At 40.2% G+C, this 17,372-nt stretch overlaps 1 protein-coding gene across 1 annotated transcript; it reads left to right on the top strand.

The window, feature by feature from the left end:
• The first annotated feature begins 1,438 nt into the window (after positions 1-1,438).
• LOC104585922 (receptor-like protein EIX1) lies at positions 1,439-5,145 on the top strand. Its single transcript, XM_088897187.1, has one exon. It carries the CDS (start codon positions 1,792-1,794, stop codon positions 4,957-4,959), a length of 3,168 nt encoding a protein of 1,055 aa, XP_088753313.1. The 5' UTR covers positions 1,439-1,791; the 3' UTR covers positions 4,960-5,145.
• Positions 5,146-17,372: the final 12,227 nt, after the last annotated feature.

Genomic DNA, 17,372 nt, shown 5'->3' with positions numbered 1-17,372 from the left:
ATTGCCAATTTAATAGGGTTAAACTGGAATTACACCCTCAAGAGTAACTGGCTACTTTTGGCAATTTAAACCTCGTAAATGTATGAGAAAATAGAAACAATACCCATTTCCGTTTTGATGCCTAATCTGGTTTTCAAGTACAACTGGGTGATTTTGGTGATTTTAAAGTTAGACATTTAATTCTAATTCATAATTCAATAGAATGAAGAGAGAGAAGAAACAAAGCCCATTCTCATTTTGTTGCCTGTTCTTTTTTGAAAACATTGTGTCCATAGATCTTTCACACCCTCTATGTGGCAAACTTCAGGCCTACAATTCTTTGCCACTTGTCCAAATGTTCCATTCTTCTTATCTCAGATCATTTTACAAAGAAAGATAACCACTCTTACATGATACATATTACACCATTAGGGGAAAATATCCCACCATCAAGGTCCAATGGTAGAACCAGTAAATTGGAGACCCGTACAGTCAAATTTGTTCTTTTGGCTTTTCATCACCTCCAAGTCTATTAACATTATTGAACCAGTATCATAAAATTAAGTGGTAACCTATCAGGTGGTTATTTATTAAATTCATAAGGAATTTTGATTGGTCAAAACTCTTTCAATACCATATCTTTTCTATAAAATAGATTTTTTCTTAAGGCTATGTTTGGTTTGAAGAAAAAGGTAGAGAAAGGAAAGAAAAGGTAGAGAAACCTTTGCAAACTTTGTATAGATTTCCTTATTTTTCCTTTCCTTTTGCTATCAAATCAAAGATGGCCTAAATTCAAAATCCTAAATTTTCTGTTTGTATGCTTTGCAAAGACTCCAATCACCTTCTTATCATATCTCCCTTCCAGAAAATGAAGGCTATTGTTCCATGGAAAAGAAGAGGAAGGTGGGTTATATGGTGTGGGATTGATGTTGACAATGCCAGAATGCATGTTGGCAATTAATCCAAAACTCCCCTCTTCAGTTTCATGGTTTCATCTCAGTTTGAGTTAATTAGTCTAAAATGCCTTTGAAATTTTCCACCTAGCGTGAAGAATGGTGTCGAAAAAGTAATCTGAGAAAGGGTCCACAATGCCTGGGACTTTTAGGTTTCCATCACAGTCACCATCTATTATGTTCACGCATGTGGAAAACTTCATAACGAAACGATTCCTTTTGAAAATTGAGCCAAACGTTTTGGAGGAGTTCATGCAGCAGTTCCTGGCTTGGTATGGTGTGCCCCACACAGAAGGATTAGAAACTCTATTTGGTGAAAACCCAGAAAGTCTCGGGTCAACCAAGCTAATTTAATTTGTATTTAGGTTACTGAACAAGCATAGACATAGGCCATCAATGAATATCTGAACAATTGAAGTCTAAATTATAAGGCGGCTTGCCGAATCCTGGCAAAATTTCTGAAACAGGATGACTTGATTAGTGATCCCCTCCAAAGTCCAGATTGATGGCCCTTTGGTTGATAATTTGTTTGGTTCCTTAGTCCATGTCTGCCACATTGAACAATAAATATCTTTCCACTTGTTCCAGTAAATAAGATCTCCCAGCGAAGAAGACAGCCATTAACGCGGTGGCTCTTTGCACTTTCTCATCTTCAGCACAAAGATTTGCGCAAAGAGCACGCAAAGCTCAGTAATTCATTGAAGACTCAAGTAGGCCCTTGACTTTGACGAGAAGAACAGAAATCAGTTCAAGTCGACGAGAGTCTTCGCTCTCCCTTTTCTTCTCTCAGATCTTATCCCCAAAGACACGCCCTTGAATCTATTTAAGAAATGAAAAGATTCTCCCTGTTCACTCACAAATGAAACTATTGAGAATGTCTCTTGGAACTACTGCTGAAATAATGAGAACATTTTATGTTGTTGGGTGGGCTCTGCTTATTATCTATTTGTTGTCAAGAGTATCAGTTTGTCATGGTGCTGCAACAGGTTGCTCAGAATCTGATAGGAAAGCTCTGATCGACTTCAGAAGTGGTATTGTCGATCCTGAAGGTCGACTCCATTCATGGCAAGGGAGTGAGTGCTGTCAATGGAGCGGTGTCAGGTGCGACAACAAAACTGGAGCTGTAACTGCAATCGATCTCCACAACCCACATCCATATGACCCTTATTCTTCTGTCTGGTATGGATTTTGGAACTTAAGTGGGCGGATTGATCCTTCTTTGTTAAGGCTCAAGTCTTTGAGGTATTTAGACTTGAGCCTCAACACATTTCAAGGCATCCCAATTCCTGACTTTCTCGGTTCTATCAAGGAATTGAGATACCTGAACCTATCCAATGCTGGGTTTAGCGGTGCAATTCCTGCCAATATTGGTAATCTTACTAAGTTGCAGTATCTTGATTTGTCTTCTGTATCCAATGTTTTGAATGATTTTAATCCTCAACTAATAGCTGCTGATATTCAGTGGGTAACTGGTCTTGCTTCTCTAAGACACCTTGCACTGAATGGAGTGAACCTCTCGAGTGTGGAGTCCAATTGGGTCCAAGTTCTAAATATGCTCCCATCACTGACAGAGTTGCATTTATCTAGCTGCAGCCTCCCAGGCTCCATTTCATCTATTCAACCTGTTAATTTTACTTTACTCAAAGTTATAGATTTGAGCTCAAACAGTTTCAGTATGAAGATTCTCAACTGGATCGTGAATGTGAGCAGCCTTGTGTATGTGGATGTAGGTGATATTACTGGTCTTTATGGAAGGATTCCTCTTGGTTTCTCCAAGCTTCCAAATTTGCGTTACTTGGATCTTTCCATGAACAATCTGTCTGCTAGTTGTCCACAGTTACTCGGTGGAAGTTGGCCAAGAATCGAGATATTGAAGCTATTTGGAAACAGAATACATGGCAAAATACCTTCATCCCTTGGAAACATGACATCCTTGGATGAATTGGACTTGTCTAACAACAACATCAAGGGCGGAATTCCAAGCTCCATTGGTAAGCTTTGCAACTTAAAGAGCTTAGAATTATCTAATAACAACTTGGATGGGGTGTTACCAGAATTTGTTCAAAGGACAGAAAACTACTGCAGGTCTGGCGGGAGCCCCTTGCCTAACCTGATCTCAATGAGGATGAGTAGCAACCGTTTGGTGGGGAGTCTACCAGACTGGCTGGGCCAGCTGAAGAATCTGCAAGTACTGGATTTTGAGAATAACTCCTTCCAAGGCCCCATCCCTCCATCTCTAGGTAGATTGTCACAACTACAGTACTTGTGGCTTCGAAAGAATGAACTGAATGGAAGCATCCCAGATTCTCTAGGACAACTTTCCAAATTGGTTTCTTTAGATCTGTCTTACAACCAACTAAGAGGTTCTGTGTCAGAATCTCATTTCTCAAAGCTTAGTAACTTGGAGTTACTAAGCATGTCTTCTAATTCCTTATTAATTTTGAATGTTACCTCCAAATGGGTCCCTCCATTTCAGGTCATGAGAATTTATATGAGATCATGCCGGTTGGGTCCAAATTTTCCAGCTTGGCTTGAAACTCAAAAGCAACTCACAGATTTGGACTTCTCAAATGCTAGCATTTCCAGTCCAATACCCTACTGGTTTTGGAATGTTTCCTCCAATATAAATGTAGTATTGAATGTCTCTTTGAACCAATTACAGGGTAAACTGCCAAACCCACTTAACCTCATCCATGGTGTGGGTGTTGATTTCAGCTCCAACCTATTGGAAGGACCCATACCTCTTCCAGCAGTGGAGATTGTGTCACTGGATCTCTCTAATAATCGATTCTCTGGATCTATCCCCCCAGACATTGGCTTTGTAGTTCCCAACTTGATTTTTCTTTCTCTTTCAAATAACCATCTAACAGGCAATATCCCAACCTCTATAGGAAACATGTTGCTGCTAGAGGTCCTTAGTCTTTCGGGAAACAATTTAACAGGAAACCTCCCTGCAAGCTTAGGGAATTGTTCTAGTCTAAATGCCCTAGACCTTAGAGACAATCATTTATCAGGGTCAATCCCTTTGTCATGGGGCCAATTGTTGATGCTTCAGTCTTTGCACCTTGGTGGTAATGGGATATCAGGGGAGCTCCCTTCATCCCTACAAAACTGCTCTAGCTTGGAGACGCTGGATCTCGGAAACAACAAATTGTTGGGTAAAATTCCATATTGGATCGGAGAAAGTCTATTTGCTCTTAGAATTCTTCGGCTGAGGTCAAATGCATTTTCTGGTAGAATTCCATCCCAACTTTCCAATATGAGCTCCCTACAAGTGTTGGATCTTGCAGATAACAATTTGGTTGGCAGCATTCCTTCTAGCTTAGGGAATCTTAAAGCAATGGCCAATGTACAAGAGGAAAACCAGTATTTGCTGTACGGAGGCGTCGGAGGCATTGTCATATACTACGAGGAGAGCTTGGATTTGTCCATGAAAGGCTTGCTCCTTACATACAGCAAAACTCTTTCTCTTGTAACCTGCATTGACCTGTCTGAAAATAATTTATATGGAGACTTCCCTGAATCAATAACAAATCTATCAGGGTTGATGGTTTTGAACTTGTCAAGAAACCATTTCACTGGAAAAATTCCTGAAACAATTGCGAGCTTGCATGAATTGTCATCTCTTGATGTCTCAAACAATCAGCTCTCTGGTTCCATTCCTTCTATCATGTCGACCATGGCTTCCTTGAGTTATCTCAACTTGTCAAACAACAACTTATCAGGCTCAATTCCATTCAAGGGGCAGTTGACAACTTTTGACATGTACTCATACACTGGAAATCCAGGTCTATGTGGTGATCCACTTCCTGTAAAATGTGATGAAGGTGAGGATTCAAATAAACAAACAACTGTTGAGAGGAATGGGGGCAATATAGTCAACAGCAACTGGTTTTACTCTGGTATTGGTACAGGTTTTGCAGCAGGTCTTCTGGTACCCTTTCTTGTTTTAGCCATGAAAAGGTCATGGAGCAACTCCTACTTCAGCCTTGTTGATAAAATTGTGTATAGAATCTGGGATAAGTGAAGCAGCAGAGCCATATCCCATGAGAAATAACATCAATGGTGAATTTCCAACTGAAGATTAACCATTGATTCAAGTTGGGTAGAAGGCCATGGCTTTAGTTCCAAGTTAGTGGTATTCTGTAGGTTACTTGTGGTAACATATAGTTATATACACTTTGAAATGCATTTCTTCATCCACTTGCCAAAAGCATAAGAATCAGCCAAGAATTTTGCTTTTACATGTCCTTATATTTATAGTTAACTGTTCACTATACACAAAGTAGGTTGTGTATTCTGTGTAAAGTTCATCAAAGTAAGCACCATTTCAGAAGTAATAAATACACAATTCAAGACAGAAGAAATAAATATCCCGATTGCTAGGACCGATATTGGGTACTGGGTTTTTATATAGGCGGGATGGCTCGTTGGTATGTTAGCTGGTTTGTTCTAGCATTGATGCAGAATCGGTTTCTCTACCACTGATTTGAGGAAAAGGGGTTATGAGTCGTGCATGGCACCAAATATCAAAAAAATAAAAAAAAATTCAGACGTATTACACAAAATTTAATCCGACTAAATACTTTTTTTCAAAAAATGAATTCTTTTTTTATGGCAAGCATGATAATATATTTTGAACGTATTTGGTTCCAAATTTATTTTTCATTCATTTTTTTATCAACCAAAATAATAATAAAGACATACATACAATACTCATTGGTAGATATATAGTTGAAACATGCAAGACCCACACCAACAAAACAAATATCAATCACGTGGGTCCCACATCAATAGCATAAAATGTAAAATATAAAAAAGAGAAAAGACAAAACCAGAGAATCTTTTACACTTTGTTACATAGGGAAAATATAAAAGAAAATTTAAAAGAAGCAATTAACACCTATTTAAAACAAATTAAAATGAAATTATTTTGCTGAATTTATTAGGCAATTAACAATTTCATCAAATTTATATCAATGGACCAGATTTTGGTCCAATCCAATCCAGTCTAGTATATATGAGTCCAATTTAATGTTTAGACTGGTCCAATCTGATGAATACTAGCTTTGGACCATTCTAGACTGGTCCAATTTAATGTCTAGACGGTCTAAATTATTTGTTCAAAATGGTTTTAATATAGATAGGGTGCAACCCAAACCTGGCCCATTGACACCCGTACTCTTATTTATGTCTATGGAACAGATATTGGTTCAATCTGACCCAATCCAAGATAAATCCACTACAAACCGACCAGGTTCAATCCAATCCAATAAATAGTTTATACTATTAAGTTTGGAATGGTCCAATTCAATATGTCTTATTGATCTGTCCAATCTATTCAAATTAATTTTGAATTGAACCAAGTCCAATCCAAACCCAATCCATTGAAACCCCTAAGTATATTCAATAAAGATAAAATATTAAGATGAAAGCATTTTTTATAAAAGTACTTTTACACGAAAGTACTTTTGTGCTATGGGGCTGATTTTTAATATTAAATCACTTTTATAAAGGTACTCTTACACTTAAGGACTTTTATAAAAGTAAATTTATGAAAAGTAGTTTTGTGAAAGTAAGTACTTTTATGAAAACACTTTTACATTAAAACACTTTTATAAAAATACTTTTATGAAAGCACTTTTATAAAAGTACTTTACTAAAGCACTTTTATAAAAGTACTTTACTAAAGCACTTTTACGAAAGTACTTTTATGAAAGCACTTTTATGAAAGTACTTTTACAAAACATCCATGTCAATTGGTAAACATTGACGGTTGGAGACCTAGGTTGGCGGTTTATGAATACTAGCACAATTTTTTTTTTTTGAAGAACGAAAATGAACAATATACGACACTTGTCAGTCTGAAAAAAAAAACATCATTTGAAAAAAAAATGTTTGGTTCATAGAAATATTTTCTCATTTTGCCTATTTTTACCCATTCTTGTCCATTTTAAAATTTCATCTTGAATAAGGATAAGAAAAAATGAGAATTAACCCAAACATGGCCAAACACTCTCATGTAATTCATTCTTGCCCAGAATGAATAAGAATTGAAAGAATGAGACCTATGGCAGAGAACCAAAATGGCCTACACTTTTAATCCTATTAACATAACAAAAAGACACAAAATTCATAAAATAAGACCTGTACAAAATAATGAAAACATCGTCCACTAACCTGGAATAGGACTAAGGTACACTATTTACATTCCCATTTATAAAGAAACAACCAAAGACCAGAATCTGATTTAATAACAATATCCCTATAACTTTGTCTAGGGCTGCAAATTGGGTTAGGTTAGTTTGAACCCAGCCCAAAAATGTAGGCTTGGGTTGAGGCCTTCACCAATCCTACTTAACTTCATGTTTGTATTTATAAATATTACATAAATATGTATTTATGCAAGTAAGTACTTAGCATGTGTATTATGTATATATGTATTTATATATAACCATGATCTTTTATATAATAATGCTAATATTGAATTAACATGAGCCCTTAGAGTTTTAAGAAATAAATACATTTAACAAAAAGAAGTAGAAAATTTGGGCCAACTTGAGACTAACCCAAACCCAACCCAGGCCGAACCTGAACCCAACTGCATTCTAACCTAGCCTAAAGTTTTAGTGTTGGATTAGATTAGGGTTGGGGTTTTAATAACTAGGGTTATGGGTTAGGGTTGTCTCATATTAAATTGGAGACCATTATACAACGCCACCAACTGCAGTTCTACCATACCATCTTTGAATACACAATCACCCAGCCGCACCTAAAAAACAACCAGAGTTAAAAACACAACCATAAGACCCAATGTTAGAATTAATAGAACCACCATAAAAAAATAATTATATTATTCTCACTAATTAGGATCCTTTGCAATTTACATAAATTACTTGCCTCATATACTATACAACAATCAATATTATCAGCACTGTTTTCAATTCAACTAGTCAAACCGTTTGAACCATCACCCAACTAATATTCTAGGTCTGATTCAGTCAAGATCCATCAGACAGTTAAAAACCATTGACTTGGTCAAAAACCATTCGACCAAACGATTCAACTGTTGACCCGTTCAACCCGGTCACTGGGTCATGGGTTGCACGCTCAATGTATGCAAACTTCTAGAGGCCATAACTTTGCACTCCTTGTCCTACTATTTTTGCAAAAAAAAAACCCTTTTTTGGCCTTAAATTGCAATTTTTATTATTTTTTGTAAATAAAAAATTAATAACTAAATTAAAAAGCATAAATTAAATATAAAAATGCATATAACATATCTAAAATGCATTTATAAATTATTTGGTGATAAAATATATATATTTATACACACACACGCACACACACACACACACACACACACACACACACATATATATATATATATATATATATATATGTATGTATCTATACTTAATAAATATATATATGATGATGTAGCATGGTCTAAACCGTTCTACTCACCCAATCAAAATGATAACCTGTGACTTGAGGCAAAAATGGCATGGCCTCTAGGTCGGTTTTTAAAAGATTGATTATCAGTTATACTCTATTCACTCTCGTCGGTACTCTAAACAACGTATTTTCAAAACTAACATTACAACCTCTAAAATAACATCATTCCTTAAACACCAAATTACATAACAAATAACAGCAACCCAACTAAGAAATAGAATATGTATGTATGTATATATTTATACATACACACACACACACACACACATATATATATATATGTATATATATATGTATGTATATATATATGTATGTATGTATACTTAATACATATATATGATGATGTAGCACGGTCTAAACCGTTCTACTCACCCAGTCAAAACGATAACCTACGACTTGGAGGCAAAAATGGCATGGCCTTTAGGTCGGTTTTTAAAAGATTGATTATCAGTTATACTCTATTCACTCTCGTCGGTACTCTAAACAACATATTTTTCAAAACTAACATTACAACCTCTAAAATAACATCATTCCTTAAACACCAAATTACATAACAAATAACAGCAACCCAACTAAGAAATAGAATTTTCTCAATTTAGAAAATAAAAAAGCCATCTTATCTGAAATGAACTTTGAAACATTACCAAACCTCACACCTCAAGGGGAACTAAACGTCTAAACCAAATATCTCTTGCAAAAGGACAAAGTAAGACATAAAATAATGGACCATTTCGATTCCAACCTTTTGTTTGATCACAATGGAATTCCCCCTTATAGGGGAATGACCATTCTAAGCTCCTCCCTTGGGAATGGGATTCCTGGTCTAGAATTTCTAAAGAAGAGCTTATGACAAAAAAACCCCAAACCCTAGTAGTAATAGTAGTAAAGTATTAATAAAATAGAAAATTAATAATAAAATATTAATAAATTAATACAAGAATGAAAAATTTTGGTTGATTCTGATTTCAAATCAAAATGAACCAAACAACAATTATCGAAGTCCAACTCCAATTTCCATCTGAACCGAACAGGCATTGAGAATAAATGATTTTGATTTCGATTTCGGGGAATTCCAATCTCAATCTTGACCATAGACCAAACTCCTCGTCATGTAAAAAACTGAAACAAAATTCCTAAGTACGCCACAAAGAAGAGTCTATGCCTAGTTCTTTATAAGATTTAATTCTACCAATAGCAATAGCTATAGTCAACCAAATAACAAAACAAGAAAGCTTAATAAAAAGTTTACCATTCCCACTCACAATTCAAACAAATTGATTATCCAAATTCACACGAAAAATATGCATCCTTGTAATGCACCAAATGGTTATAAGAAATGTCCATCAATGGACATTCTACTATATCCTCCAAAATCATTATTTTTATGTGGAAATTCTTTCATAATGATGTATTTTGGGAATTAGGATCACGAAAAATTGAAGGAGAAGCTCTCAGGCGTATATAAAGAAACTACCTTTAAAATGTTGTTTTCCCCCACTCAATTTTATTGAGTTTTTTGTTGGGTTACAAGCAAATTTATTCCAATGATACAACAGAGCCTTGGGTGAGAAACTGCATCCAACAAAGTTGAAGAATCTCCGAAGAAACCTTTTGTGAGACAATAGCAGAGAGACAAGAGTGATTTTCAGTAAAAAGTGATAGAAAATTTATATGTGCATTAGTTGGTTCACACTCTTTATATAAGTTATGGAGAGTCATCTCAAAGAGAAAGGTGTTGGTTCAAAGAGGCTCTTCGCACTATCACAATTTCAAACTTTATAACTATTCACAATTAGCTAACATTATTGACAGTTAACTTTTGAATAATACCTCTTGATCACACCCGATGGACATGGAAAAAAATTCCTAAGTATGAAAAAATTGAAACAAAATTCCTAAGTATGCCACAAAGAAGAGTCTATGCCTAGTTCTTTACAAGATTTAATTTTTCAAACATCAATCACTTTAGTCGACTAGATAATAAAATAAGCCAATTTGATAAAAAAAATTACCATTGCCACTCACAATTCAAACAAATTGATTATCCAAATTCACAAGAAAAATATGCATCCTTGTAATGCACCAAACCATCATAAGATATGTTCCTCAATGGATAATCTACTTTACCCTCCAAAATCACTATTTTTATGTGGAAATTCTTTCATAATTGTATATGTTAGGAATTGGAAAAGCTTTGAGGAATATTTAAAGACACTGTTGTTAGAATGTTATTTGCCCCCACTCAATTTTACTGAGTTTGTTGTTGAGTTACAAGCAAATTCGCTCCTAGGATACAATAGAGCCTTAGCTGAGGAAGTTCAAATTTTCTTAAAACTTTTATAACAATGTGCTACTTTCTTGGTTTCATGAATGATTCCGAGAGCAAAACCTAAGCTTTCATGAGAAGCAACACCACTTCCACATTCCCATAAGTGAAGTTTCACTATGTGTTCCATTACTGTTATTACCCATTATACCCAATACTTGATATTTTCAATTCAGGTTGGGTTACCATCACTGGTGACTAGGCAAAAGATTTTAATCCTATCTCTTTAATTGTTGTTCTTACCAATTCTTTAAGCAAAACCTTGGTATATAAGAGGATCAACTAAGATTTTACTTGATTTCACATATGTTATAGTGATAGCTCCGTCCTAAATTAATTGCCTAATATATTCATGTCTTAAACTTATGTGTCTGGACTTGTCATTATAAGTACTGCTATAGGCTCTCGATAGAGTTGCTTCATTATCAAAGTAGATGGAAATTGGAGGCATAAGACTAGGGCATAGTTTTATATCTAACAACCGCTAAGGCTATGAATTCGGATTCCATGGTCGAGTGAGATATACAGGTTTCTCTTTTGGATGCCCAAGATTTTGCACCCCCACCAAACATGAAAATCCAAGTAGATGTGGACATATTATTTCTGTTACTAGTAATCTAACTTGCAGCAGTGTGCCCTTCTAGTATACCTGGATAATCATAGTAGAATAAGCATCTTATTGTGCCACACATACGTATATATTGCACGGTAGCAAGCCTCCATACTCTCCTCTCTATAACTTTAAGGAGTGTAAACAAGCTCATATTTAAAAGCTCAAAACAAATTCAACAATTTTCCGATATGAGACAAGGCTTTAAAGAAGAGAAAACAAGTTGAAAAACTAGTTTTTTGTGTGAAATTTAAAATTCTTTTGAAGGTGTATGTCCAGGAATGTTTTCATGTAATTGATCAATCAAACCCCATTCGATTTAATCTCTCGTGGTATTAAAATCCAACAATATAGTAGTGGAAGACAATGATAAAAAGAAAGATATTTCTATGGAAAGATGTTGTGGTAGTTCGCTATGAGTTTATTGAACACATGTTTGGTAACAACATCTCAACATATTAGAGATCAAATCAAGAGCTGGTGGGGCCTGTGTGATTCAAGTACTCAAAAAAGAAAAAAAGAGATTTGGTGATGTTACCTCATTTATTCTTTGGGAAGTTTGGTTTGAGAGATGTAGTAGAATCTATGAAACTGCTCTAACTTCGTTTAAAGTTATCACAAAATGAAGCTTCTAATCGAGATCTACATAAACGAGCTCTCCTATTCCTCATATTGAAGATCGCGATTATGTTTCCTAATTGGGTGTTTATTTTGCAGATAAAAAGTAGGGTAAAACATAAAATCCTCCCCTAAAATTTTTGACAACCATATTCAAACAAAAACATCCCCTATAGTTTCAAAAAAAAAGAAAAAATTGCAGTTATCTCTCTTTCATCTTTGTCCCAATAATGGAGACTTCAAAGTTACAAAATTGCTCTTACAACTTATTAATTAGGGCACCTTTCAATATAATTTAAAATGCTAGGTTTGCCCTTCGAAACTTCACTAGACCTAACGTTTTTGTAAAATTACTTTACTACTCTTTTCAATCTAAATAGGGGAACTTTTGAATTACAAATTAAAAGTTTGGGAGTATTTTAATAAATTTCTATTTGAATTGATAAATGAGGGGTAAAATGGGTAATTTTGAAAAACTAATTCATTAGGCCACAACATTTTCTATCTAGGACAATAACGAAAAGGGAGGTAACTGTAGGTTAATTTTTTCAAAAGTATAGCATAATTCTTTGTTAAAATGAAACATCACAGGAGGCTTATATGATTGTGAAAAATCTCAGGGGAGGTTTTTTTATTTTACCCCTAAAAGAAAAGCTATTGATCAAAAGAAATATATCTGATGGTGCGCAATCCGGCCGGTCCTAGTTGTCGATGACCTGGCCTCTAAACGGAGCTACGGGGAACATGAAATCAAAGGGTGAGAACGCTCCGGGGGAGACCCTGTGTGGAGGCTCCGAAGCTCAAGTTAGAATCCTTCAAAGGCAAAATGAAACCAGATAGCGCAAAGTTTGCATACCTTCTTCTTGGGGGGTCGGGGGCCTTTTATAGTCACCTCGCGCACTCACTTCCAAGCTCCGTCAGATCGGGCATGATTACTTCTGCGTTCCTACCAGTTCGGATGCCATTTCTTCTGACTTGGTCAGAACCGCCACTGCTCCTTCTGTCGAGGTCGCCTCTGCGACTGGTGACGATGGTGGCAGGTGGCGGTGGCAGGAGACCGTTTGAAGTGCGGCCGTCAAGCATCAGATCCCAAGCCAGTCAGGTACGCTGCCCTGGGAAACGGGCACCCCCGGTGTCAGGGGCGGTACGTTCGGTCAGCTTGGTATTTGGGAGGTGAGGTAGAGGAGTGGCGAGGCGAGGTGAAGTCTTGAGTTCGGTTTGGGGAGTGTCCCGAGCTGCCAAGGGCCAGTTCGGGTCACTGCTTTGTGAGGCTCAGGGACGAAGGGAGAGTTTGGGCTCCTTGCAGGGAGTTTAGGTTCTTAGTAGGGAGCTCGGGCTTCCAGTAGGGAGTTCGGGTCCTTAGTAGAGAGCTCAGGCTCCTAGTAGGGAGTTCGGGCTCTTAGTAGGGAGCTCGGGTCCTTAGTGGGGAGCTCGAGTCCTTAATAGGGGAGCTTGGGCTCTTAGTGGGGAGCTCGGGTCCTTAATAGGGGAGCTTGGGCTCTTAGTAGGGGAGCTTGGGCTCTTAGTAGGGAGTTCGGATCGCTGGTTCCTCTTGGTGCTTGCGCCTTGGGTGCGCTGTTGTTCCGAGCTGTTTGCTTTTGCCACGTGCTGGGTGATTGCGAGGTCGGGCCAAATTTCCTTTCATCAATTGCCCCCCACTCCCTGCGCTAAGGGTCCTGCCTTGGCGCGGGGAGTTTGCAAGGTGGCAGGTGGATTTGCCCGCACTTTGAATTTTATTCAACTGATGGCGCGCGTTTTAATTTGAATTTTCAAAAAGCGCGCCATTTGGGAGACGTGACGGCCGTTGTTTTCTCAAATTTCGGGAGTCGTGCTGCTGTCGCTTTTATTGCGGGGAGACATACGCTGACACCCTATCAGTTTTGAAAAGACGCGCGCCGACGCCCCGTCAGTTATGAGGAGACGTGCGCCGGCGCCGTCCGTTTTAGGAAGACGTGTGCTGGTCACGTCTCGGATTCGGAGGACGTGCGGTCAGCGCGACTGTGGGCCATTGGATTGGCTTTGATCTGGGTCGTCGTTTTCTGGTCACTGTGGATATAAATAGCAGGGGGGACCCCAGCCGCTGCTACTACTGTACTTCTCGAGCTCGCGTCCAAGCTTTTCAGTTCGCGTCTTAGGTTCCTTCTGCTCATTTGAGCTTTCATGGTCTACTCCAGTCTTCTTCTCGGGTGAGTGCTTTTCCTCGAACCCGTCTTCTACTCTGATGTCTAGCTCGGATAGCTCAGATAGTCCAAGCGGGTCTGATGCAGGTTCTACGAACCGAGCTGCATCCCCCGGTAGTTCTAGCGAGCCTAATGTAGGTTTTGAGGAAGAGGTTGAACCCATAGGTCGAGGAGCCTCGGGTAATTTGGCGTCCACCTCTTGTCGGGGTCGGGCTTTAGACCAGTTCGGCCCTTCGACCATGACGCCTGAGGGACTCCAATCCCTCATACACTACTATAACTTGCCCGGGGAGTATGCCTACTTTATCCCTACGGGTAACTTTCCTTGAGAACATGGTCCTGATGAGATCGTGATATTCCAGGAGCAGCTCGCTGCGGGGCTGCGGCTGCCTTTCCATCCTCTCCTTGTCAAGGTTCTGAACCACTTTGGCGTGACGGTCGGCCAGCTCCACCCAAACTCCATTCGGAATTTAGTGGGGACGATTTCCCTATTCTGTGAGGAGAGCTTTCCTTTGGACTTGGAGATTTTTTCTTCCATTTTAATGCTTAAAAAGCAAGCGGGTCCCCTCCCTGGACGTAGGCGGGCATACTACCTGTCTCCTCGCCCGGGCTTCAAGCTCTTACACGAACTCCCTAACAAGGTCCCGGCGTGGAAGCGGGACTATTTCGGGGTGCGAAGTGTGCTGGGGTGGCCGTTTCAGACCGGTTGGGGGATGGCCGCTCCCGACTCCGGCGTCACACTTGACAAAGAGACGGTGAAGGGCCTCCGGCAATGGGCGCGGCTTGGGCTGAAGTGTCAACAGTATCTAATGGAGGCCAAGCTTATTGCTGCCGGCCTGAGTTCGGGTAGGTTCTTCCCCTAGCGATTCTGTCTTGCTCTTCATTTGCTTTTTTACTGATGCCGAACTCTTTTTCGCAGGTGTGATGGACTCTCGAGGGACCCGAGGTGGGCACTTGTTCCAGGGCATGAAGAGGAGGAAACGGGTTGCTAAGCGAACTCGCACCGAGCTACCCCAGGGTGCGGAGCCCGAGGTGCCGGGTTATCCGGCGGAAGATCAGCCTAGGGAGCCCGAGATGGTTCCTCCTATGCGGGAGCCGGCGGGGGCCCCTTATGCTGAAACTACTCACACAGGGGCTCCCGCCTACTCTGGGTCTGCCCACACGCGAGCTGGGCCATCAGGCTCGGGGGCCCCGGGGGACTTTAGGAGTGTGTTGTCGCCTACTCACGCTCTTCAGAGGAGTAAGGAGGCCATTTTCCCCGAGGAAGTCGCGGCGTAGACCGATCTCCCTCTGCACCAAGTGGCCTGTCGTTCCGTTACCCATGCCATGGTGGTTAGTGATCTTCCTTTTTTAGAGTTCTTCGGCTTTTATTCTTCTATTGGTTCCTTTGAACACTTGTTTCCTTTTGGTAGGTGAACTCTTCTATTCACGCCTTGGCGAACTAGGTGGAGAGGAGCTCAAGGCAGGCGCGAGCTGCCGAAGAGGCTGCTCGTGCTGCCGAGGAGGCTGCTCGCCTCGCGCGGTCTAGGCAGGCGAGGTCTCAGAGAGATGCCGAGGCCATGGGAGTGGTGGTGAAACATATGGCGGACTTGAGGCTGGATCTGCAGCATCAGGTCGAGCACCTTTAGGAAGATATCAGGGAGAGGACTCAGATCTTCTCTCAAGGCATCGAGGATGCGAAGAAGAAAGCTATTGATGATTATATTTCTTCGCCGGGCTTCGATGATCTGATGGTGGACTCCTACAGGAGGGGTTTTCAAGCTAAGCCGGTGGATGATCCGGAATACGTACCCCGAGCTCGACATCAGCGCTATATCCACTTCGCGCATCACTCAGGAGATGGCCAACACTGCGGATGGTGAACCAGACTCCGAAGGGGAGGCGGGGCCTTCGGGTATCGTCGAAGTGGCTTTTGATAATGAAGAAGTAGCCCTGGACTTGTAAATATGAAATGGCTCCTTATCTGAAATGAAATGAAATGGCTTTTTTTTTCTTGAATATACACCTCATTATCTGAAATGAAATGGCTTTTCTTTTGTTTAAGTGTTGGTTGTCCTGTCTTTGAGCTGTGTTTTTTGCCGAATTGACCATTTCGGTCTTCCCTGCTAACTCGTTTTTTGCCTTTTCCTTGTTAGCTCGGTATGTTCGGGGTACTTGCCTTGGTGGTTTATAGGTAGTACCTTCTTAAGTTGACGATGTTCCAGGTTCGGGGTACTTGCTTACCCTCTAAGGTTTCGAGCTCGTATGCCCCTCCGAGTGCTTTCTTTACTTTGTAGGGTCCTTCCCAATTTGGTCCCAGTTTGCCCACGCTGGGCTCGGATACCATGATTTTACGAAGAACCAGGTCGCCAACACGGAAGCTTCGCTTCTTTACTCTGGCGTTGTAGTACCGAGCTACTTTTTGCTGGTAGGCCGCAGTTCGGATGTGCGCGAGGTCTCTTGCCTCTTCCAATAGGTTGAGATTGGTGCATAACTCATCTCCGTTAGCTTGATCGTCATACGCCTCTAGTCGTAACGTAGGTATTTCGATTTCCACTGGGATTACCGCTTCGGTGCCGTAGGTGAGGTTGAAGGGGGTCTCTCCTGTGGCGGTTTTTTCCATAGTTCGGTGAGCCCACAGAACGCTTGGTAGCTCGTCCGCCCACAACCCCTTAGCTCGGTCCAGTCGTGCTTTCAGTCCGTGGAGGATGGCTCTGTTCATTACTTTTGTTTGACCATTTGCCTGTGGGTGTACGACCGATGTGAAGTTCTGACGAATTCCCATGTCTTGGCACCATTCTTGGAACTTGATATCCTCGAACTGCTTGCTGTTGTCGGAGATCAGTACCCGAGGTAGCCCGAAGCGACATACTATGTTCCTCCAAAAGAAGTTCTGTATGTTTCGGGCTGTGATCGTTGTCAGAGGTTCAGCCTCTATCCATTTTGTGAAGTAGTCTACTGCCACCACTAGGAACTTTCTTCCTCCCGTTGTTGGTGGAAAAGGCCCCAGGAGGTCGATGCCCCATTGCGCAAAGGGCCATGGACTGGTGAGGTACTTGAGGTCGGCAGCAGGCTGATGGTGTATATTGGTGTGCCTTTGGCACTTGTCGCATTTCCTGACGAGCTCAATCGCTTCTGCCTTCATTGTTGGCCAGTAGTATCCTTGTTGGAGTGCTTTTTGGGCGAGGGCTCTGCCCCCCAGGTGTTCTCCGCACAGGCCTTCATGGGTGTCACGTAGTACAAGTTCAGCTTCGGTAGGTCGCAAGCAA

Source organism: Nelumbo nucifera, chromosome 2 (genome assembly GCF_055504915.1).
Source record: "Nelumbo nucifera cultivar China Antique chromosome 2, China Antique-T2T, whole genome shotgun sequence".
NCBI classification, from domain to species: domain Eukaryota; kingdom Viridiplantae; phylum Streptophyta; class Magnoliopsida; order Proteales; family Nelumbonaceae; genus Nelumbo; species Nelumbo nucifera.
This window is presented reverse-complemented; position numbering and strand designations above follow the sequence as displayed.

What these genes read in the sequence shown, in the direction of transcription:
- LOC104585922 (XM_088897187.1), top strand. Translation starts at nt 1,792, where the DNA reads ATGAAACTATTGAGAATGTCTCTTGGAACTACTGCTGAAATAATGAGA.